The sequence below is a fragment of the Mauremys reevesii genome, linkage group 10 (genome assembly GCF_016161935.1).
Source record: "Mauremys reevesii isolate NIE-2019 linkage group 10, ASM1616193v1, whole genome shotgun sequence".
Classification (NCBI taxonomy): domain Eukaryota; kingdom Metazoa; phylum Chordata; order Testudines; family Geoemydidae; genus Mauremys; species Mauremys reevesii.
The window spans coordinates 78,778,935-78,803,127 of record NC_052632.1 but is presented as its reverse complement, the minus strand read 5'-3'; the positions used below and the strand labels follow the sequence as shown (position 1 = coordinate 78,803,127).

Sequence of the window (24,193 nt, the reverse complement as noted above, 5' to 3'; positions counted from 1 at the left end):
CACGGACAGAGCGCAGTCGTCGGCGGGCTGAAATTTGGCCAAGCCGCCATGGTAACCACCCCTAATTTCTGAAAAAGTGCCACGGGGTCATTAGCGACAATGAGGGACCAAGATTGTGGTTTTACAGAATCAAAGAGATGTCGGGCCGGAAGGGACCTCAGGAGCTCATCTAGTCCAGCCCCCTGCACTGAGGCAGAACCAAATAAACCTAGAATAGCCCTGACATGGGATTGTCCAACCTGCTCTTAAAAACTTCCAGTGATTCTACAACCTCCCTTGGAAGCCTGTCCCTTAACTATCCTGAGAGTTGGAAAGTTTTTCCTAATCTCTCACCTAAATCTCCCTCACTGTAGATTAAGCCCCAGACTTCTTGTCCTACCTTGAGTGGACATGGAGAACAATTGATCACCATCCTCTTTATAACAGCCCTTAACTTATTTGAAGACTTATCAAATCCCCCGTCAGACTTCTCCAGACGAACCAGGCCAGGTGTCCTCACAGGTCCGGTTAAACCTGCTTGTGTTGCTCTTCTCTCTCTCTTCTCCAGTCCTTCCACCTCCTTTCCTAGTGTGAATCCCGAATGCGCAGTTCTCTCCAGCTGAGGTCTCCACAGTGCAGAACAAAGCAGAACAATTACCTCCCGCCCTTACATACGACACTCCTGTTAATACACCCCAGAATGACATTAACCTTTTTTGCACCTGCATCACATGGCTGACTCATATTCAATTAGTGATCCAGTACAATCCCCTGGTCCTCTTCAGCAGTGCTACCACCCAGGTAGTTTTTCCCCATTTCGTAGCAGTGCATGTGAATTTCCCTTTCTTAATACTTGACACCTGCCTTTACTGAATTTCATTTTGTTGATTTCAGACCAATCCTCCAATTTATCAAGATCATTTGAATTCTAGTCCTGTCCTCCAAAGTGCTTGCAACCCCTCCTAGCTTGGCCTCATCTGCACGTTATAAGCATACTCGCCACTCCATCGTCCAAGTCATCAACGACAGTACTAAATAGTACCAGGCCAGGACTGACTCCTGTGGGACCCCATCCTCCCAGTTTGAGAGCGAACCACTGATAAGTACTCTGCATACAGTCTTTCAACCAGCTGTTCACCCACCTAGACCACATGTCCCTAGTTTGCTTAGCAGAATGTCACTAATCTCTTACCCAAAAGACAGCACCTCCATCAGCACCCGAGCATCATACTGGAGTACGGATTCTGGGACAACTCACTTTCGAGTGAGTCCCCAGCACCACTCCTGCTGGTTCTAGATACTCGGGGAAGCATCTATGCAGGGAGAATGGTGTCCCTTTTAAGGCGGATGTCCTTAATGAGCAATGCCTGAAAGAACAGCACCATTTTTAACGATGAGCTGTTTAAATTATAATCCGCATGGCAGCACTCGAAGGTTCCAACCCAAATCAGGGCCCCACCGTGCCAAGGACCGTGCAGACACAGCAGGAGACTGTTCCCGGCTCAGACCAAAGAGCGGGAGAGGGAAAAAGTGGCCCCGGAAAGGGGCCCACCCAAAGTCACACAGCGGGTCGGCGGGAGTGCTGGGAAGAGAAGCCGGGTCACCTGTGTCCCAGTCCAGTGTTCGCTCCACTGGCCCAGTACCATTCAGCGCTACCTCAATCAAAGGGCAGTTACTGATCGGGGAGTTTCAGGGCCGTCACATTTCCTCTTTGGAGAGCAAGGCTCCTTCCAGAAGACGGGCAGGCCCGGCCGGGCTGTCGTGGTTGGTGGATTCCACACCACTAAGTACTAGCGCCGCAAGCCTTATTTTAAGGATCTTCTGGACACTGACATCCTTATCTCGCTGAACAGGAGAGCGAGGGTACAGTGCGCTCAGATCCAGGCCCCAAACCAGCCTGGGGGCTCCTGGAAGCATTTCCAGGGACTGAGCCTTTTCAGAGGAAAGCCGCGGGCAGGGAGTGGGGCAGCAGTCACCGCCCGGATCGGAACAGGCAGAACACACAGAGCGAGGGTTGCCAGTTTGGGGTGGATGTATCCCTGGAGGTTTCATCACATGACATCATTTTAATTAAAGATTAATCTCTAATGCCTGGAGACTCCAGGACAAGCCTGGAGGGTTGGCAACATTACACAGAGCGGGCGCACGCATGAACTGGTTGTGAGCGCCCCCTGGTGAGGGAATAGCTACATTTCACCAGTAACATCCCTTGGTGCAGTACAGTGCTTCACAGACCCTGCAACGCTGTGCGAGTTGCTCTTGTTTCAGTTGTACACATGCCAAGACCTCGTCAGATCCAGGCATTAGATCATCCAGTCCCTATCCCAGGAGGCCATGCAGGATTGTCCCCCTACAGCAGTGCTCCCCAAACTTTAACAACCTGTGAACCCCTTTCACTAAAATGTCAAGTCTCACGAACCCCCTCCTAAAAATGAATATTTCCAGGGATTCTCTCCTTACCGGAGTATAAATTATAAACGCCGTGATCTTGGATATATAAAATTTGTTTTTATGACATGATTACACACTATTTATTATTATTTATCATTACAGTATTTTTATTACATTATGAAAATGGCAACACTCTTCCAGGATCTCACTTTCGTAGCCTGTATCACTTTGAATAAGCCTGTTATAAGACCAGGCTCCTATGTTTCCTCAAGGAGTATCAGATGTGAAACAGCAGGAAGGTATTTAAGAAGCCAACTCAAAGAGTTCCTCCTACACAAGCATTCAGGTCTTGAGCAGTCCAGGCAAACAACGCATGTTACAACAAAGCTTAAACTTGTTCTTCATAATCGTTTTAAAACAAGACTAGCTGTCTATTTAATTTGAAAAACAGCAAAAAATATCCACCTCCCTTTCCATTGCTTCTAAGGAGTCTTGAAGTTTAAATCTCCTCAGTGGGATAGAGATGCTTGCTTTGATCTGCTTAGCTCTTGGAAATCCATGGGCTCCAGGCTACTGGCCCCGTGCTGCCTGCGGTCCCTAGGGACAGCTCTGTCCGCCATTAAGGAATTTTTTCCCCAAGAATCCCCTGTAACATTTCACGAACCCCAGTTTGGGAACCACTGCCCTAGAGGACATTTCTTCCTCCACCTGGGCTATTTGTTTCCCCCCTGGGGAGTGCAGGATTGATGTGGCTCAGATCTGAGTCCCCCCTCGCTGCCTTCAGTCCCAGGTCACTCTGCAGTAGGGTTGCCAACCTTCCAGGATCGACCTGGAGACTCCAGGAATTAAAGATTATGTCATGTGATGAAACCTCCAGGAATACATCCGACCAAAACAGGCAACTCTACTCTGCACCTTGGGCCTGGCCGCTGTCATCAGATTACAGGTCAATTTACACCCAAGAAACTCACGACACACCAAGCAGCTCAGGAGGGTGAAGAGAGGAAGTTCTGTGTGGGTCTAGAAACCTCTAGAAACTCTGAATGACAGGACAGGACTCAGCTATACCCGCCTGTGGGAATCAGACACTTCCTGCAGGTGTTTGGACCATCCACTGGAATGCAATAAAGCTCCCTCTCACTGCAACTCAATTTTACGGGATGATTCCAAAACCCCAGGGCAAGGATCTTGTTCTTAATTAAACTCTACAGGTCTTTAACTTAATTCCCACAGAGCCCTGCTGGTTTCTTCCCTACTACATTTGACATTCACAGCTACATTTTTCCACAAGACGAGCCGGAAGCGTCACTGCTTGAGAAGTGACAGGCGAGGGAGAGGGGAATTCGGTTCCTCAGTCCCATGTCCCTCTTTGCTGAGGCTGCCAAGAATGGGCCAGTTAGCGCTGAGCATGTTGTGGGTTTGGGATCCTGATCTCTATCCATCAACCTCTCCACAATGTCCCAAATGTGCCTCTCATTCGGAAGACGAAGTACCAAACATCCTAGTTATTAGCACTGAGCATCTTCTAAGGGCTGATCGTCACTACAGTGTTAGGTCAAAGTATGACGCGAGTGTTGCCCCAACCCAAATTCTGTCCACACACAAAAATCTCTAGCTCATGTTACGTGGTGCTTTGAGCTCGAGCTAGCTGGTTCCCAAGGGATGGACTGAAACTCTGAGTGCTGATGACTCTAGATTAGTGGTTACCAAACTATGGTACATGTCCCGCCGAGGGCACGTGAGACATCTCTCGGGGGGTTGCGGGAGAAATTGTGTAATGGTGGATTTTTTATTTTATTTATTGTATTTTCATAATAGGCGACTCACACAGTGCTTTACAATTCTGTGGGCATTTGTTATATAAAATACGGTATTTAATTTACTTCAGAATGTACCAGTGAGAACACAGAGACACGGACGGACGTAAGGATCCCTCCCCTCCAATCACTGTACAGCATGGGGTGCAGGTGTCCAATCTGAGCTCAGAACTTGGGGAGGAGGGGGGTTGGATAATATACACAGCGCACTATCACTATATCTGTACGTACTTAACAGGGAAATACGGACAGACGGCTAAAGCCAGGAAGTGTGAAGAAGGACATATGAAGGATCAGTGATGAGAGGGGTAGGGATACGTGGGCATTTGGTAGATTTGGAAGAGGGTACGCAACAAGAAAAGTTTGGGAACTTTTGCTTTAGGTAGTGATGCAGTGGGGACACAGCAGCTGGAGGTAGAACAACTCCTGAGCCGCTAACCCAATCATTCTGCTCATCCCACCACTCAGTGTAGCCACTCGCTGTAGTGACGGGAGGGGTTCTCCCAGCAGTTAACGTGTCTCTCCGAGAGGCAGTAGCTAGGTCCACGAACGAATTCTCCCCTCAACCTAGCGCTGTCTACACCAGCGGGGTCACCTTAACTTTTTACTGCAGACCTGGCCTACCTGCTGGCGTACAGACAACCCCTCATTGGTTCCCAACTCTTCTAACTCCTCTGTGCTCAGATCTGCCTCCTCCGTGACCTCTAACAGCTGGTTTTATAGCAGGGGTTCTCAAACTGGGGGTCAGGACCCCTCAGGGGATCACAAGGTTATTGCACGGGGGTCGCGAGCTGTCAGCCTCCACCCCAAACCCCGCTTTGCCTCCAGCATTTATAATGGTGTTAAATATGTAAAAAAAGTGTTTTTAATTTGTACCGGGGGGTCGCACACAGAGGCTTGCTACGTGAAAGGGGTCACCAGTACAAAAGTTTGAGAACCACTGTTTTATAGCATCCCCTGGGCTCCCTCCCAGAGCCCTGCTCTCCCTCGGTTCTCCCACCCTCTGAGGCCTGAGTATAAAGTTAAGTCTCCAGTTGCTGGAAATCAAATCCCATCCCAGCAGCCAAGCCCCCCTCCCCGGACGGGTTTGATTGTTTGCATGTCTCTTGCCCAGGTGTTCAGTGGCAGAGAGCACCAGACAGATGCCCTCTGGGACACCCCGTGTTTCAGAGCCCTCAGAGCGATACAGAGTCCTGGCTACTCACCGATATTTTGGTGAAGACGGAGAGCAGGAGTGACAGGGCTGAGAGGTACATCCGGATTCTCTCCCCTCCGAAGCGTCTCTGGAGATACTCCGGCATGGTGACTATCTGAGCGGCGGAGATGCAGGGGTCATTGCACGGCACGGCAGCCCCCTGCCACAGGCAGCTGCAGCCCAAGTCAAAACGGGGAAGCACCGGGACAGCTTATGGGAGCTTGAACAGAGCCCAGGAATTATGGCTGCGCTTCCTCTTAACCCGAGAGGGGAGGGGCTTTGTGGGGAGCCTGGCACCCTCAGCTTTGCCTCCACAAAGGGTACGTGCCACCCAGCATGCAGGCATACGTTGCTCTCCAAAGGGCACCAGCAGGCAGGCTATGGGGCTAGGAGAGGGGCTTGGTGCCAGGCAGGGAGGGAGCTAGCTAGGATCCCATCCCTCTGGCTTCTCCTAGGGCCCTGCACAAAGCCAGTCTGTCTGGGCTCTTATACCCCTTGCCAAAGCTATAAAGCCCCTCAGCTGCTAAGATCCTGAAATTAACCAATGAGCCTAGGAACTGAGCTTGGCTTGCAAGTGGGAGGCTGATTTCACTGCAGGCACCACGGCAACACCAAAGTCATTGTTAGTAGCAATATAACCAGAAATAGGAACACGGCTAATATCCCCGCCTCCGTGAGGAATCAGCGCTTGCAAAAACTGAACCGTGCCACTCGTGTGCACACACATACCCCTCTGCTCTCTCCTGGGCGGAATCAGAACTGCCCAGGTGTGTGTCATGGACCCCATCCTGCAGGCTGGTGGGGTCTATTTCACACCTGCTCAGGCAAAGAGAGCAGAGTTCAGCCAGGGTCAGGGTTCACTCAGCTCCTGCCCTGAGTCGCAGCCAGCGACAGGAAAACGGGGCTGTCCGGCTGTGTCCGGTGTACTCCGACTGTACTTACCCCTGAGGAGATGTAGACTGGCACAAACACCCAGGCCAATGCCAGCAGGACATAGGTAGCCTATGGAGAAACAGGGGCACAGCCTGATCAATCACTGTTCTGTCCACAGCAGGGCCTCCAGCTTAACGTTAGCAGCGTCACTGGGTCCCATGCAGGAGGCCCGAGCTGGGCCCAGCCCCGCCCTGAGATGCACCCTCAGATCTCCATGGGCTCCGTGGATCATGGGTGTGTCGGAGGGTGAGATACAGAACTCCCCTATAGACACTCCCCATCTCAGCACTTAGCACCTGGCATTGCTGACTCCACAGGTGACCAGAGATTTCATGTTAACTCCTTAAGGCCTTACGTTAATGCAGAGCCCAACCCCCTTGTGGAGAAATGCTTGGAAAACCAGGGAGCCTGTTTCTGGTCTATCAATTTGCCATAACATCCTGTGGCAGAGCTCTGACCTTGCTCCCGTGGGTCCTGTGCTTCTAGGTGGATTACGCTAGCCTCAGTGGCTCACTGTGACCCTCCACGTAGCCCTTCTCTCTCTAGGGCCAGGGTTACAGTCTACTGAGCCCTGTTCATCATAGGCTGCAAGGAGGTTGGGGAGAGAACTCCCACAGTCTCTGTTCAGCCTCCTGTCCTGACAGGGACCTGACTTCCCCTCCCAGGAGCTGTTCCTGTAGGGGTGAGTTGGGGGGAACCCGGGCCTGCCCTCTACTCCGGGTTCCAGCCCAGGGACCCTAATGGTAGCAGTTGTTGGCAGCCAACCTTTCACTGCCAGAGTTGCTACATTTCCCTGGGCCACTTCCCCACTGCTCTCCTGCTTCTCCCTTCTTCACCCTTACCTTAGGGCTCCTTTAACAATGGTTTGAGGGTGTCTTCAGTAACCAGCCCTTCAGCCGCACTTCCTCTCCTCTGGCTCCCTGGCTCCCCTGCCTGACTGGAGTGAGCCCTTTTTATAGTATCGGCAGGGCCTTAATTAGAGTCAGGTGGTCACATTAACTGAACAGCCTCACCTGACTCGTTACAGGTTAATTAGAGTCAGGTGTTCTCATTAGCCTGGAGCAGCCCCTGCTCTGGTCAGTCAGGGAATAGAAAACTGTTAATCCAGTGGCCAGTATATCTGCTATTCTGCTGTCCCCAACTGGCCTGGGTCTATCACAATCCCCAGTCGGGATGTCTGCCAGGGTTGGACTTGGGATCTCTGGATCTGGAAGCATGGGCTCCCAGGGCACGAACTAAGGCAGCAGGTACATCAGCAGGCTCCTGAACATCTATACGAGGCCCCGCCAATAGAGGGATACAGAGAGCTTAGCGTGGGTTACACACATTTTCCCCATCAGCCCTAATGGGGTTATGTGCAAATGCACCATTAGGTGGGTAAGGCCTTGTCTGGCCCAGCTGGCTCCAGTGACCGATTAGCCTAATAAGGCAAAGTGACTCACATTCCATTCAAAGCCAGCGACGGCAATTCCCCCAGCAGCTCCAGTCCCAGCCAGTCCAATGAAGAGCCCTGATCCTTCGCTGCTGGCGAAGAGGGAGGCGCCAATCTGCAGGCCAAAAGCAAGGCGACGCATTAGCACGCGGAGCTTAGCGAGGCATCGACGTCTTTGCTGTGTATCCCATAGGGCTCGCCTGGTCGCTTGCTTATATACCTTCTCTTATGGGCTTGACTGGTTGTTTTAATAGATGTATAGATTTGGACTAGCTCATTCTTGGCTGTACCGCAAGGCCCCTAGAGGCCCCATCCTGTATGCTGAGCTAAAGCAAGTTAGCATACAGATGTTCGGGGCCTTTAGCCTAGGTAAGTGAGGATGAGTTAAAGCAAGTTAGACCTTTGGCATAGATAGATGACTACCTAAGTTATGCCCTCTTTAAACTCAACAGGTACACCACAAAGAACATGGAAATAACATGGTTAGGTCAGAAATAAGAGAGGTGAGGATGAGCTAATGGCCATTACTAGGTATGAACATGTCAGCCTAGAGGGTAGGCGTCCCCTGATGTTTTGTGGGTGAGGACATTGAGTTTGGACATGGAAGGTGGGCACATAGTGGTCAAGCTCAATACGACGGGCAAACCACCATGTTAGTTAGTTGGTTAGTTTTAGCTTCTATAGTATTTCAATAGCTTTTCAGCTCGCTAGCGTCTCCTTAGTTCTGCACCTCCCAATCGAGAATTGAGGAACCTGGCCCATCGGACTCTCTTGGCGTGCCAGAGGCAAGACTGGTCCTTCGTCTCTTACCACCAGGTTACCCAGGGTGGGTGTGAGTGTGTTCATCTAGGAAGTTTTATGGTGTATAATACCACATGTACCTCTAGGACAATATTATTTCCTTTGTCACTCTGATCGATTACTTTTCCATGTGATCATTATCTCCATAAAAGTCTGCAAGGCTGTATTTTGTTCTCAGTTGAGTCATACATCCTGAGGGTCCTTGCAAAACTCTGTGTAGCCTGATTCTGGGACAAGAACCTTATTATCTTCTGATCAGATCACCTGGCGAGCCTGTAACCCATATTATATAAACAAGAATATGAGTCCCCTAAAATCAGGCAACAGCAAGCACCTGCTTTTCCAAGTGGAACAGCGTGGCTCCCTCTGTGCCGCCAATGGAACCGTGTTAGCCGAACGGGTTTCAAACAGGGTTCGCCTGGATGGCAAAAGCAGGCTGCAGCGCCTGGCCAGGGCCGCCCAGAGGATTCCAGGGGCCCGGGGTCTTCGGCGGCGGGGGGCCCCGCTTCAGCGGTAAGTCGGCGGCGGCAGGTCCTTCTGCTCCGGGACCCGCCGCCAAAGTGCCCCAAAGACCCACGGTGGGGACCCCCCTCCGCCGAATTACCGCTGAAGCAGGACCCGCCGCCGAAGTGCAGCCCCCACCATGGGTCTTTGGGGCACTTCGGTGGCGGGTCCCGGAACAGAAGGGCCCCCCGCCGCCGAATTACCGCCGAAGACCCGGCTGCACTCCGGCGGCGGGTCCCGCTTCGGCTGTAATTCGGCGGCGGGGGGGTCCTTCTATCGCAGAGAGGAAGGACCCCCTACCAGCAAAGACCGGGAGCGAAGAAGCTCCGGGGGCCCAGGCCCCGCGAGAGTTTTCCGGGGCCCCCGGAGCGAGTGAAGGACCCCAAAAAACTCTCGTGGGGGCCCCTGCTGGGCCTGGGGTAAATTGCCCCACTTGCCCCCCACCCTGGGCGGCCCTGCCTGGCAAACTGCAAGGAGCCAGCTTGGCCACCAGGCATCTCCACGTAAGCTGGCGGGGCTAATCCACCAGCCAAAGGCGGCAAAGCCGTGCTCCAAACAAGGGCACCAGTCCAGCTCCTTTGCCCAGGGCTTGGCTCTACTGCCTCAGAAGCAAGGATCCAAAACAACACCCAGCCACTCCAAGCATCTCATTGCCCCTCAGGGTCTCAGCTAATCCTGGGGTCCAGGTCTTCCCTGAACTCAGAGCCCAGGCAGCTCCTAGGAGCATCTGCTCCTCTGCCCCTGAGCCAGGAAGACGTGTATGATTTCCTGTAGTCAGCAGGCCTGTGACGCACAATTACAGCGTCCAGTTTGAAAGGGCCCATGGACTAGAAGAGGCGCCCTGGGACGTGCACACTCGGCTAAGCCTGAGCTCACTCACAAGGCCGCTAACAGCATTTCTTGCAGTTGGGAGCCCGGGGCTTCCTTTCCTCCTGCAAACGCTTGTCAGAGAATCACACGTCGTTGCATTTGCTGCAGTGCAGAAGTGCCATTACCGGGCAATGCTGCCCAGACCTGAGCTGTATGTAAGGGGTATGGGGAGGGGATCAGCCATCCTGCATTTCTAGACAAGCACGAAATGCGGAAGGAAGATATTGGTTGTAACAAATCTGGGGCCACCTATGACTTTGCCGGAGTCACCACGCTGCCGTCATAACCAGACACAGCTGCTTGGCAACAGCGGGGAAAGAATTCAGATCCGGCTGCTCCAAATGCCCCTACCCAAGCTTAGACTGGCCTACAGGGAAATCTCGTAGGAGACCACAGGGCGGTAGGTTAAGCACAGATCCCACTGATCTGGGGTCTGAGTCCTGGTTGGCAGGACCCAATAGGTCACAGATCTTCAGAGGGGCAGCAGCGAAGAGGGACCCCACCACTAGAGAAATGAGATGTAGCTCCAAGTCAGGCAGGGGCGGGCAGATGCTGGCTGCCTCCAGGGTAGGAATCCAGTGTGTTCCTGTGTTATGCATTATGGGGCATGATCTGAAATGTCTGCTGATTCATCGCAAGGTGTTTGAACTGAGTGTATTACAAGAGGTACCCTATGTGGCAAGCCAGGTACCAAGGCAGCTACACCCAGCAGAAGATTGCAACTCCCTGATATATGAAGAGGGATAATATTAGCTCCATCTCCCTGGGCACTGGAGGTGATGGTGGGTAGATACGGAGACCCCGCTTCCCTCCTTTTCATAGGGGCAATGGCTGTGCAACAGAGGCCCAAGTGTGAGACCCGACTGCTGGGACTGTCCTGCATAAAGAGACAGAAGAAAAGCCAGAGCGAGAGAGAGAAAGAGAGAAGGCATCTACTTACAGGCCACCACGCCATGCTCCTGCCAGCAAGGAAGTAGCCACTGAGCGTATTCCTATTCACCCTGCATGAGGACTGAGAGGAAATGGAGATCAGCATGGAAAGAAAACAGCCCTGCTCCCATAAACCCCTCCTGGAGAGCAACCAGGAGCCTTTGGATGGCTAGCGAGAGCCATGTGACGGAGGGATGATTATAACACCACCACCTCACTCTTATCTAGAGCTATTCATAAGTACATTGCAAAGGGCTTCACACACGAGGGCCACATCATTATCCCTATTTTATAGATGGTAAAACTGAGGCGAAAAAACTTGCCCAAGTCTCCCAGCAGGCCTGCGCTAGAGCAGGTCCTAGAACCCAGGTCTCCTGAGTCCAAGCTGAGTGCACTAGCTACTAGGCCATATGATTATACACCACCTGTGGCAGCAGCCTGAGCAGGATAGAGCCAATCAAGCATGAGTGGCCATGGAATCAGAGAGGATTGTCATACTCAGCCTTAGTGCTGAGCAGAAAGGCTTGGCCTGGAGGTACCATCATCCTACAATGGATGGACTCAGACCTGCTCGCACCCAATGGCTGGAGGCCAACAGAGGCTGAGGACCCTGCCTATGCTGAGGTTTGATTCAACAGCCCAGGAAGTTAACAGGAGTCCTCCTATGGACTGAAATGGATGTTAGAGCAGGCCCCTAATACTACCACAACTAACAGAGTTCCTCCTTTAGCTCAAGTGGGAGAGGGGTGTGCTTTCGCAAGCCATGGATCTTCCTGCTGAGGGGGTGTGTGTGTGTGTGTGTGTATGTGTGTGTGTGTGTGTTGACCAACGAGCATATCAGACCCCAGACAGGTAGAACAGGCTGTTCAATTTGTTCCCATCTAGGAGACACTGTTCTGCTCTAACTTGGCCTCAGCTCATCTCACGGAGCAATTAGCATCATCAAAATAGAAACAATTATTTCCCGTTGAGCGAATGGCCCAGGATAGAAGACTATGGAGATCTGTTGTTGGCGGCCCATACCCCGGTTGGGGTGACGGGCATGAATGATGAAGGATTATGTAGGGGCGGGAAAAACCTTTGCAAATGCATCTATGTCTGTTAAAGCAGGAGCTATTGGACCGACTCCCTCTGGCCACACCTGCCATGTGTCCTGGCCTTCCTAAGACTCAGCCATGCAAGGCACTGAGTACTCCAGCCCCAGTCTTGCAAAACACTTAAGCACATGCTTAACTTTAAGCACACAAGTCCAATGAGCATCTTTCAGCCAGCATTTCTCAATGAGCGCTATTAGAAATAATCCTTAGCTCTTAAAGTCAAAGGCATAAGGAAAAAATACCATAAAAGCAATCTCTCCGGGGGCTGTTTAATGTATCTTTGCTTTATATATTAGATGTTGTAGTATTTTGACACCTCAGAGTATAGTCCTGGGCGCAGTGGAAATAAGATTAGATAGGTAGCCCAATCGATCTCTTAGAAGCACCTGAAATAAAAGACTCCACTATGCCAGGGATGGAAGGTGCGGGTCTGTACAATTATGAATGGGAGGTGAGGTGACCATGAAACAGATTCTGTATTAAAAAGTGGGTCATGCTCTGAAAAAAATCTGAGACTCTCTCAGGCTTCTTTCAGGTAAGCACCTCCAGTTACGTCCCAGGATCCCAGCAGACACACTCCAAGGCAGGCTCCTTTTTCACATGTTCTGAAAGCTGCAAGATTCACATTCTAGTTGGGCTGACTCAGCCCTTTCTATGCAGATAAGCCGAGCTCTCTGCAGTTTGCTGGGGTGGGGTCTCTCAGAGAAGATTTGAGAAGCCAAAACATTTTCAATAAGAGTAGAAGCTTTCCCTGGGCCAAAATTGCCCCTCTCCACCCTGTTGTGGCGCAGGATATGTAGGAGCAGGCTGATTATCAAGGTGCTCAGCCCTTCTGATAATCAAGCCACAGCTTTCTGCGATCCACCGGAGAGGCCTGGGACCCAATCCGGCAACCCTTACTCATATAAGGATCCCTTTTTAATTGTTTGAGGACTACGAGGTTGCAGGATCAGGAGTGTAGACCCTTATCTTGCAATCCAAGCCAGGCGGATGGACCTGATAGCAGGATCAGGGCCTTAGTTTGCAAAGCACTTTGGGAACCTTTGGGATGGAGTGAGTGGAAGCTAAGTACCCGCAGCACCTCGCAGCCTCAAGTCCAGAAAGGCACTTTGCTAAGGCGCAATAGTAAAATAAAACAATTAACTAATGAGGATTTCAAAACCAAGGCTCCCGGTCCTTTCAGGTGGCACCTGAGAAGCCAGTCCTGAGAGAGGAGACAGAAATTGCAAAGATTTAAGTACATAACAGCAAATTAAACAAACGAAAAAACCTCTTACCCATATTCCCACAGCCACATTCAAGGCAAAATAAGCCACGATGACAATAATGTCAGCAACATTGAACGGCTGCAGAGGGGCAACTGATCCAGTGGTGGAATTGTCGCCCATCATCCCGACGCTCCCTGCCCAGCCCCAGAGAAAGCAGCAGAGTGTCAGAGAGACAATCACTGACTCGGTAACTGATTCGCTTGCCGCTGGTGGGAATTGATCATTAAACAACCCGGAGCTGGGATTTTCGCTTTGCGAAGTGGTTTGTGTGGACAGACAGGTTGTCAAAGTACAGCCCAGCTTCTGCCTCCCTCCCTCTTTCTGCTAACTTCCGGCCGCTCAGAGCTCCAGGAACCCAAAGCCAAGTCCAGGGAGTTAGGCAGTTGTTGAGCTGCAAACATGGTTTCTGGCTGTCTGCAATCAACAGAATGTAAACTAGCTCCTCTTACGCCCAGCCTTGAATTGCGATGCCCTGAGAGCGATGATCTTGGAGGCATGTTCCTCAGGTATTTAACCACGGGCTTTACTTTGCTGTTTCTCAGGGCAGAGCACGATTTAGTCATTCTCTCCTCCTTCACTCTGTTTCCAAGTGGAGGAGGAAAGCTTACGTGACAGAACGAAGGAGGTATTACAAGCAGCAATGACCTGGTCTAAACGTGTCCTGCTTTAGCTTCAGACCGCTGGATCTCACATTGTGGTCCCGTTGACATACAGAATGAAACGTTTCGGCTGCTATGGGGAGCCGTGGGTCTCAGAGCATCTCTCTCTCACAAAGCGATCCACAGAACAATAAAGTTTGAAACAGAGTAGACAGAAAAGTTCCTGGTCAGAAGAGCAATTGCACTAGAACAACCATCAAGGGTTTTGTCGAAGACTCGTTCCTCAATGAACGTTTCTGCTGATGAGATAATCCCCTCCAGGGTACAGTTGTGGGAGAATAGGTGTGCTAAGGCCAACATTTTGACGTAGTCACTGAAGTGCCTAGGGTATCTGCGACTCACTTCTGTAAATGTTTGCGTGGGTACTCTTCCTATTTGACTAAGTTTTAACAGGCCATACCCTTGCTGGCCAATTACTATATAACCTGCATTAATACACTTGGAGCCCATGTAAGTGTTACTATGTCAACTTGGTGTAACTAGTAACACCGCTAAATTGCTTAATAACTTACTTTTGTTAAAGTATAACCTAGATACAGTGCTGTATTTTGACATCTGCCACATATTTCTGGACAGGAAATACAGAAATCAAATTTAGAGATAACCACCTTATGAAAGATAACTCCACAGGGTTATCACTGATTGCAGTAATATTTGACACAAAGGGATTTCCAAGTTTAAAAGCAAATAGAATTTGGATTTATATTGCATCTCATCTACTCAATATACCTTACAAGGCAAATGATAATTGACTGACTGCTTGCAAATACAGAATTCTAACCTCAGCAAAGACTCATTCATGCCCTTCGATGTTAGGAAGGCCTCTCGCTCTTTGCTGGAGAGAAAGTGACAGCAAAGGTGACCTTTCACTTCCCTCTGGCACTGCCAAAGATTGTTTGCAGCCATTTGCAAGGGATAATGAATTAGAGATTGGCTTGCAACAAAACCCCAGATTCAAATTCCAAACTCATTCTCCCTCTTACTGGTCAAAACAAATCCCTAGATGCAAATACAACTAACTTGGGAGCTCAGAATCCAGATCCAAATCCAAAATTTACCATCGCAGGTAAATCTATTATAGGAGGGCTGGTAGCACCACCTCTGATTGCCTGACACTTCCCATTATAAATCCCTATTTTTGGTTGCTCGGGAAGATTAGATTTTTATCAGCAAATGCTGGTAAACGTCAATTTCACTGTAAACACAGAAACCAATGAAAAAATATCTCCTTAGATAACAATCATAATGAACTGATAGGCAAAGTAAAAAAAACCGATGCCTGAGAACTTAGAGTTTAAATTCTTGCAGGGCCAGGTAGGCAGGCAAAGCTTCAGAGTCTCAATGCATGGATGAGATAATGGTGCAGAGAAGAGGAAGTTAGATTTATTAGGAACTAAAGAAACTTTTGGGATGGGGGAGCCTATACAGGAAGGATGGGCTCCACCTAAACCAAAGTGGATCCAGACTGCTGGCACTTAACATTACAAAGGTTGCAGAGCAGTTTTTAAACTAAGAGATGGGGGAAAGCCGACTGCTGCAGAGGAGCACGTGGATCGGACAGAGACTTCTCTTCGGGGAGAGTCTAGTGATAAAGATTCTCTAGGTTTTAGTCAGGATGAGAGGATGGAAGAGGATAAAGGATGGGCCAGATCAGATGAGAAACATTCACATAAAAAAGAATCTGACATCAGAAAAGGGCAGACAAATAAATAGTGACAAGTTTTTAAAGTGCTTGTACACAAATACTATAAGTCTAAATAATAAGATGGGTGAACTGGAGTGTCTCGTGTTAAAGGAGGATATTGATATAATAGGCACCACAGAAACCTGGTGGAGTGAGGACAATCAATGGAACACAATCATTCCAGGGTACAAAATATATCGGAAGGACAGAACAGGTCATGCAGGGGCTGGAGAGTGGCACTGTATGTGAAAGAAAATGTAGAATCAAATGAAGTAAAGATCTTAAATGAATCCACATGTTCCTTAGAATCTCTATGGATAGTATTCCATGCTCTACTAAGAATATAACAGTAGGGATCTATTATCGACCACCTGACCAGGACAGTGACAGTGACTCTGAAATGCTAAGGGAGATTAGAGAGGCTATCAAAATAAAGAACTCAATAATAGTGGGGGATTTCAATTATCCCCATATTGACTGGGAACATGTCACCTCAGGACGAAATGCAGAGACAAAATTTCTCGATACTTTAAATGACTGCTTCTTGGAGCAGCTGGAACAGGAACCCACAAGGAGAGAGCAATTCTCAATTTAGTCCTGAGTGGAGCGCAGGATCTGGTCCAAGAGGTAACTATAACAGGAGCACTTGGAAATAGTGACCATAATATAACAACATTTAACATTCCTGTGGTGGGAAGAACACCTCAACAGCCCAACACTCTGACATTTAATTTCAGAAAGGGGAACTATGCAAAAATGAGGTTAGTTAAATAGAAATTAAAAGGTACAGTGAAAGTGAAATCCCTGCAAGCTGCGTGGACACTTTTCAAAGACACCATAAGAGAGGCCCAACTTAAATGTAAACCCCAAATTTAAAAACACAGTAAAAAGAACTAAAAAAGAGCCACTGTGGCTTAACAACCATGTAAAAGAAGCAGTGAGAGATAAAAAGGCATCTTTTAAAAAGTGCAAGTCAAATCCTTGTGAGGTAAATAGAAAGGCGCATAAACACTGCCAAATTAAGTGTAAAAATGTAATAAGAAAAGCCAAAAAGGAGTTTGAAGGACAGCTAGTCAAAAACTCAAAAGGTAATAACAAAATGTTTTTTAAGTACATCAGAAGCAGGAAGCCTGCGAAACAATCAGTGGGTCCCCTGGACAATCGAGATACAAAAGGAGCACTTAAAGACAATAAAAGTCATTGTGGAGAAACTACTTTTTTTTTTTTTTTGCTTCAGTCTTCATGGCTGAGGATGTTAGGGAGATTCCCAAACCTGAGCCGTCCTTTGTAGGTGACAAATCTGAGGAATTGTCACAGATTGAAGTGTCATTAGAGGAGGTTTTGGAATTAATTGATAAACTTAACAGTAACAAATCACCGGGACCAGATGGCATTCACCCAAGAGTTCTGAAAGAACTCAAATGTGAAATTGCGGAACTATTAACTATGGTTTGTAATGTGTCCTTTAAATCAGCTTCTGTACCCAATGACTGGAAAATAGCTAATGTAACACCAATATTTAAAAAGGGCTCTAGAGGTGATCCCAGCAATTACAGACCGATAAGTCTAAGGTCAGTACCGGGCAAATTAGTAAAGAATAAAATTGTCAGACATATAGAAGAACATAAATTGTTGGGCAAAAGGCAACATGGTTTCTGTAAAGGGAAATCACGTCTTACTAATCTATTAAAGTTCTTTGAAGGGGTCAACAAACAAGTGGACAAGGAGGATCCAGTGGACATAGTGTACTTAGATTTCCAGAAAGCTTTTGACAAGGTCCCTCACCAAAGGTGCTTACGTAAATTAAGTTGTCATGGGATAAGAGGGAAGATCCTTTCATGGATTGAGAAATGGTTAAAAGACAGGGAACAAAGGGTAGGAATAAATGGTAAATTCTCAGAATGGAGAGGGGTAACTAGTGATGTTTCCCAAGGGTCAGTCCTAGGACCAATCCTATTCAACTTATTAAAAAATGATCTGGAGAAAGAGGTAAACAGTGAGGTGGCAAAGTTTGCAGATGATACTAAACTGCTCAAGATAGTTAAGACCAAAGCAGACTGTGAAGAACTTCAAAAAGATCTCACAAAACTAAGTGATTGGGAAACAAAATGGCAAATGAAATTTAATGTGGATAAATGTAAAGTAATGCACATTGGAAAAAATAACCTCAACTATACATGCAATATGATGGGGGCTAATTTAGCTACAACTAATCAGGAAAGAGCTCTTGGAGTCACCGTGGATAGTTCTCTAAAGACGTCCACGCAGTGTGAAGCAGCAGTCAAAAATCAAACAGGATGTTACGGATCATTAAAAAAGGGATAGAGAATGAGACGGAGACTATCTTATTGCCCTTATATAAATCCATGGTACGCCCACATCTTGAATACTGCGTACAGATGTGGTCTCCTCACCTCAAAAAAGATATACTGGCATTAGAAAAGGTTCAGAGAAGGGCAACTAAAATGATTAGGGGTTTGGAACAGGTCCCATATGAGGAGAGATTAAAGAGGCTAGGACTTTTCAGCTTGGAAAAGAGGAGACTAAGGGGGGATATGATAGAAGTATATAAAATCATGAGTGGTGTGGAGAAAGTGAATAAGGAAAAGTTATTTACTTGTTCCCATAAGAACTAGGGGCCACCAAATTAAATTAATGGGCAGCAGGTTTAAAACAAATAAAAGGAAGTTCTTCTTCACACAGTGCACAGTCAACCTGTGGAACTCCTTGCCTGAGGAGGTTGTGAAGGCTACGACTATAACAGGGTTTAAAAGAGAACTAGATAAATTCATGGTGGTTAAGTCCATTAATAGCTATTAGCCACGATGGGTAAGGAATGGTGTCCCTAGCCTCTGTTTGTCAGAGGGTGGAGATGGATGGCCGATCACTTGATCATTACCTGTTAGGTTCACTCCCTCTGGGACATCTGGCACTGGCCACTATCAGCAGACAGGATACTGGGCTGGATGGACCTTTGGTCTGACCCAGTGTGGCCATTCTTATGTTCTTAAGGATATTTACTTTGTATATTTTGATGTGATATTGACAATTTGTGTTTTAACAGTTATAAAGCTTGAATTTTTTGAATATCAATGTCTACTGTCATTAAATTGTCTGACCCGCAATTGTCTGATCTCCCCGTAATTTCCCACAACTGCAAAAACTTAAATAAATAAAAATAGGAAAAAAATGCTTCAAAATAAACAGATATCTGTGGAAATTATAAAATAATAAAAACTAAATTCTGATACTAACAATTTGGGCTGAAGTTTTCCATGACTGTTTTTGTAAGTTTCAGCCATAGCAGTTCAGCTGTTTGAGAACAAGGCTAGGCCCATGGTAAAAAATTTCTTGAGAACTTTTCTTTCAAATGTTCTACCATTCCTATGCTTTAGAGCAGGGACCTGAAGTGTGGTAAGGAGTGGCCTTTATGTCAGGAATGTGCCTTTTCCATCCCCATGAAAAGCCACCTGAATTTGGCCAAGTTATAAGCTTTTCGGGGAGGAGAATGCAGTTTGTACATGCTCAGTAGCGACTTTAACAACTCTCTGAAGACTGTCCTCCCTGAGCATGTTCAAGCCCGTTATAGCACCTGTGTGTGACAGGACTGACCATGCTCCATCCTTTGGGGAAAGATAAAATGTCATCATATAATTAGTGACTATTATAATGCTTACCCACAAGGAGGCTTAATTAAAGTTGCACAGGCAACCTTCATTCTGGCATTTCCTAACTTTTGAATGCTTACCTTTCTAGCTTGAATTATCTTGCAATGTAGTTTATTCCTGTGTAACTATAGACAAGAGTTTGCGCTGGGAACACATCTCCAAAACTGGATTGAGTTTTCAAAGAGGTTATGGCCTTAATTCCCTCCTTAACAGAACCTGTGGGGTCCTTTAAGCTCCCTGACTTTCATACATTGTCTAAACTGACTGTGTACAAACTCACCATTACTCCTCCCTCCAGAGTATGCCAAACTTGCTCAAGGCTCCTGGTACCAGCACAATTCAAGGGCTTGGTGATTTAAGCAGTGGTATAGGCCTGTGTTTCTATTCCATAATATAAATGGCCTGAAACCTAAGATCAGAACCCACTATTGTTGCTTTGCAGGCTTGTCTCTAGTCCAACCCTCCTCGCACACTGGCAGGTTGGAAAAAGCCAAAGCAGCACTATTTTCTTGTTTTTGACGCAATGACTCATCGCTAATGAAGCATAGCAATATTTATTTGCCATTGCCTGTAAACAGCACTCAAAAAGAGTACTCAGCAAATGAATGGCTCCAGACTGATCTAACGAAGCGTGTGTGAAACACACACATCTGGGTAATGGAGGTTAAGGAAGGCCAAGCCTTCCAAGTTACAAACAGGTTGGTCAACAGCAAGACATGGAACAGAAATTGATACCATGACAGTGAATAATAAATAATGTACATATTTATTGTAGATGAGCCCTATCTACTTGTCTGTAAAGTACCTTGCACACCTCTGGTGCCATATAAACTACTTAGTGAAGTATGGCAGTTCAACCAAAAAGTGGTAATATGTTTGTTTCCTTGCTCTTTTACAGTAAAGCAGTGACAATATAAAGCCAATTACCCTCCCAAATGTTTATGCATGCTCAGCTTATATTAGTAAGGAAAATGTACCAAATGTACCAAACCTTACAACTTTGTTCAATATCGCAACACCCCCAAATGGCAATTTTTGATAGGGCCACATTCTGAAATGCAAGTAACTACCGAATAAACATTTTTTAAAAAGCTCACACAAAACAAATCTTTATTCTTTGTTGCAGAAAATAAATACAGGTGCATATTTCATATGCTTTTCTATAAAAGCACTTCTACAAAATGTCACTTAACTGCATACAACAGTACAACCTTTTTGGCTTTTAAAATGCAAATATTATACAGTCACTTCATTTTATCAACTTTTTAAAGCACTTGTAGCAAGCAGCTTTGGAAAAGGAATGTTTAGTTTATGAGCTAAATTCTTGCTTCAAGTGTTTGTTTTCCATATATAGTGCAACTAACCTAAAAGCAACTAGAACAATTTTTTTTTTCTCTTTTTGGAAAACGTTTGGGTCTTTTTCAAAAACTGCAAAGAAAAATAGCTCTCGAAATCTGGTTTAAATTTGAAGTTAAACCAAAAAAAAAAAAAAAAAAACCAGAAATGACTCAATTGAAATATTAAGGTAAGCATGATGCTTCACAGCTTGTTTTCTATACAATTCCAGTTTGGCCCTTGGTTTTTCTTTAGAATAAAAAGAAAAGATTAATCATCTAGTCCTATATTTCTGAAAAGGTAAGACATGGACTCCCCGTTATGGATTCTGCGAATGGCTTCTGAGAGGATCATACTGATATCCACGGTCTTAATTTTGGGACACTGGAGTTTTTGTATTTCATGTGGAATTGTGTTGGTTACAACAACCTAGAGAGAGGGAAAGAGAGAAACCGTCACAGTAGAAATGATTTTTCCCTGACCTTTTCCCTTCAGTTTCTGATCTGCACCCTATCACATCAGAGTTTGAAAAGGCAAGTTCTACTGTCCAGATCCCGAGAAAGTTAAATGGTTGATGCAAAGCAGGATCTCCTTTTGTGGCTGTTTATTGACAGGATTATAGCCTTATGAAAGGTTATACATTGCTGTTGGATGCCTACCTACTCACCTATCTACGAATGCTAAAGAAACAGTCCTTCCTTGCCTTCATCCTGTCAAACACGCACAAGGGGATGCACTCTTAATTACTCTTCACTTAAAGAGAATCTCCTTATGTTGACAATCCTTTACCTAGGCTCTTATTATTATGCTGCACCCATCACTAAAGTATTCATGAAGACTTGAAAAAAAGGAATAATTATATGTTAAAAAACCTTAATCTGTACTGAAAAGTGAAGCCAGGAACAAACAGCCACAGTATTGTTCCTGTAATTTGTAATTGATATTGTCATTAGTAATAATCCATATTAAAAATTTGAGGAGCCAAGCCAGCGGGGATTTTAAAGATGGCTGAATTTTCAGAAGAGTTTTCATCATTTTCATTTGCTTCTGAACTTTGAAGCTAGCCCATCCTGCCCACACTTACTTCATCAATAGCAGACTCTTCTATCAACCTGGGAGCATCTGAAGACAGCAGGCCGTGGGTCGCCATTACAAAAATCTTGTATGCGCCCCTTTCCTTGAGAGTCTCTGCTGCAGCGAGGAAGCTGTCAACATCATCTATGATGTCATCCTGTCAAAATAAGACCAGGCCAATGAAGACTCCACTCTTCCTCAAACAGGCCATGCAACAGAGGCAGACAGATCTAGTGTAATTCTACTGGTGTCAATGCAGTAGATTTCTCTAGTCTACATACAAACCATATTATTAATTTACTGATAGTGAGCCACCATATAAGATAGTAAGGGTTAAGGAACAGAGTGTGGGAGAGGAGAATTGCCACGGCTCTAAACATGACACCAAAGACTGCCCTATAGAAAAAGTTACTCCAAACATTAAAATCTCAAATTAGTAACATTTTATATTAAAAACCCAAAGAATAATGCAATTTCTCCAGTGTCTTTTAAAACAACATCAGTCTTTACGTCATCGGCACTTCTAGATCTGCAATGTTAATATCCATGATACTTTGTTTCTCTGAAACGATGCAACAGAGTACAGCTACCAGGCTTTCACCTTATGAAAACGCTCATGGACAGAGTTTCAGACGACCCATTCAGTAGATACTATCAGGGCCAGATCCTGCTTTTCTCTGTCTATCACTGTGTATTTTGGACAATTAATTGCAGTGTTCTTCACTAAAGCACAAGAGGATTCTTAAAACCTATACAGCAAGATTCAGTCATGTAACCAGGAGGGTGCATAAGGGAAGAAATCAAGCATTTAAAAAAATAATAATCCCAGAATGTATTTACTAACAAAACAATAATAAATATTCCCACAGGACAGTTAAAAACCTGGAATATTTTTTTATTTTTGAACTTTGAAATTCAACAAGGGATAAAACATTTGATTTTAAAGAGATGTGGAAAGACTTCAGTTAACAACCATTAATTCAAGATGATGTACAGGGACCCCAAAACTTACAGTCATTACAGGGTACAGGGACCCCAAAACTTACAGTCATTATGTAAAGCTTTTCCAAATCACCTCAATTGTTACTCAAAGTTTAGTTAATATGGCAAAGAAACTGGTCCATCCTTTCTTCCATTTTATTCTTATACATGATATTTAGTCCTTTAATATCTTGCATGCAGCCCTGTTAACAACTAACTGTGGAAGATAATTTCTAACCAGCCCTTTTTTCTTCACTCTGCCTTCCCCAACACACTGACGTCCTCCTGGCTTTTAATACAGGAGCAGTGCCTGGACAGTCTATTAAAGTACAAGAACTGGATTAACCAATCAGTTTCAGAAGTTACACCAGAAATTTTCATCAGCAAATTACACTGGCACCATCATCAAGAACTAAAACAGCACTTAAGTATTTTATTAAAAAATAAAAAAGACTTCAGAGAGATAGAAGGGAGTGATCCATTTTATTTTTAAACTCCCTCAAATGTCAGCCTGTGTGTAATTGTTATTAAAAATTCTCTTGGTCATTTAAATTAGGAAAGTGGAAAGAAAATTGAAATTAAAGGCCTTAAATGCAATTTTTCCATTAAGGCTGAGCAGCTTGCCATTTTGCTCAAACTTATGAGCCACTACACACAATTACACCAATATTCTGAGCATAAGCTTCAGAGAAATCCAATGTATTTTAGCAACATCTTCTACTCAATTATCTTCAACTACTTTACTAATCTTAATTAACCTCTCTATTCCTGTAAAGTAACCTGCTAAACTCATTTTATTGAAGGGGCACAGAGATATTAAGTCCATAATCAAGGATATTTATACTGCAATTTCAGTTGCCCTCAGTTAATAGAGCCTGTCAAGGGTATTAGGAAAACCCAGAGTCAACCTAAATGTCTTCCTTATGTTCTTAGAATGTCTGTGTAGTGAGCAAACACCCAAACAATCCATGTTTTTGCACTAGTTAAAAGTTTTAAATGCCAACAGCTCAGCATTTAATAATGACCCTTCAACAAGACACTGGCAAGATTTGTGGAAGGCCATTTCAAGCTTATTATAAAGAGAGAGAACTAGAGTGTGATGGGATTTTTTAAAAAATAATCAAACAAGTTGCTTTCAAAAGATTTCACTTATATTTGGGAATCAGGACATTAATTTTTGAGGCTAAAAACAAAGATTGGATCTTCCACTGAATTCTTGCCCTGTGTATCCTTAATTTAAGACTAGAGTGACCACAAGCTCTCTTACATCTCAGGAGTTTGACAATTTTAGCTTAGATACAATAAGAAAATCTTCAAAATTAGCCCTACTTTAAAGGATACACACAAATATACACACACATTCCTAAATTCAAAGCTATCAGAGTTTTGATCCAAAACATTCACTTACCACAATGATGGCTATTCTTCCTCCTACATCTCCAACAACTGTGATGGGTGGTTTTTCCTTTGGAATCAGCACTGATTAAAGGATTTTAAAAAAGGAGGGAGAAAAATTGTACATGCTAAAATTAATGAAGAAATTCTTGCTTTGCACTAGTCATCATTTCTCATTTT

At 45.8% G+C, this 24,193-nt stretch overlaps 2 protein-coding genes across 4 annotated transcripts in view; both read right to left on the bottom strand.

Moving 5' to 3' along the window:
- Positions 1-10,892, bottom strand: part of SLC5A10 (solute carrier family 5 member 10) — an 80,990-nt gene extending 70,098 nt beyond the window's left edge. The window contains exons 1-4 of the mRNA XM_039492303.1: positions 10,863-10,892; positions 7,758-7,862; positions 6,325-6,384; positions 5,393-5,497 (exon numbers count right to left, since the gene is read on the bottom strand). Coding sequence (XP_039348237.1) covers positions 5,393-5,497; positions 6,325-6,384; positions 7,758-7,862; positions 10,863-10,877 — 285 coding nt within the window. The 5' untranslated portion in view covers positions 10,878-10,892. The remainder of the gene's footprint in view (positions 1-5,392; positions 5,498-6,324; positions 6,385-7,757; positions 7,863-10,862) is intronic.
- A 9,429-nt stretch (positions 10,893-20,321) lies between these two features.
- The window catches only part of PRPSAP2 (phosphoribosyl pyrophosphate synthetase associated protein 2), a 34,145-nt gene continuing 30,273 nt past the window's right edge, over positions 20,322-24,193 (bottom strand). For all 3 annotated transcript variants that reach the window (XM_039491461.1, XM_039491459.1, XM_039491460.1), the window contains exons 10-12: positions 24,027-24,097; positions 21,648-21,794; positions 20,322-20,992 (exon numbers count right to left, since the gene is read on the bottom strand). In XM_039491461.1, coding sequence (XP_039347395.1) covers positions 20,834-20,992; positions 21,648-21,794; positions 24,027-24,097 — 377 coding nt within the window. In that variant the 3' untranslated portion in view covers positions 20,322-20,833. The remainder of the gene's footprint in view (positions 20,993-21,647; positions 21,795-24,026; positions 24,098-24,193) is intronic.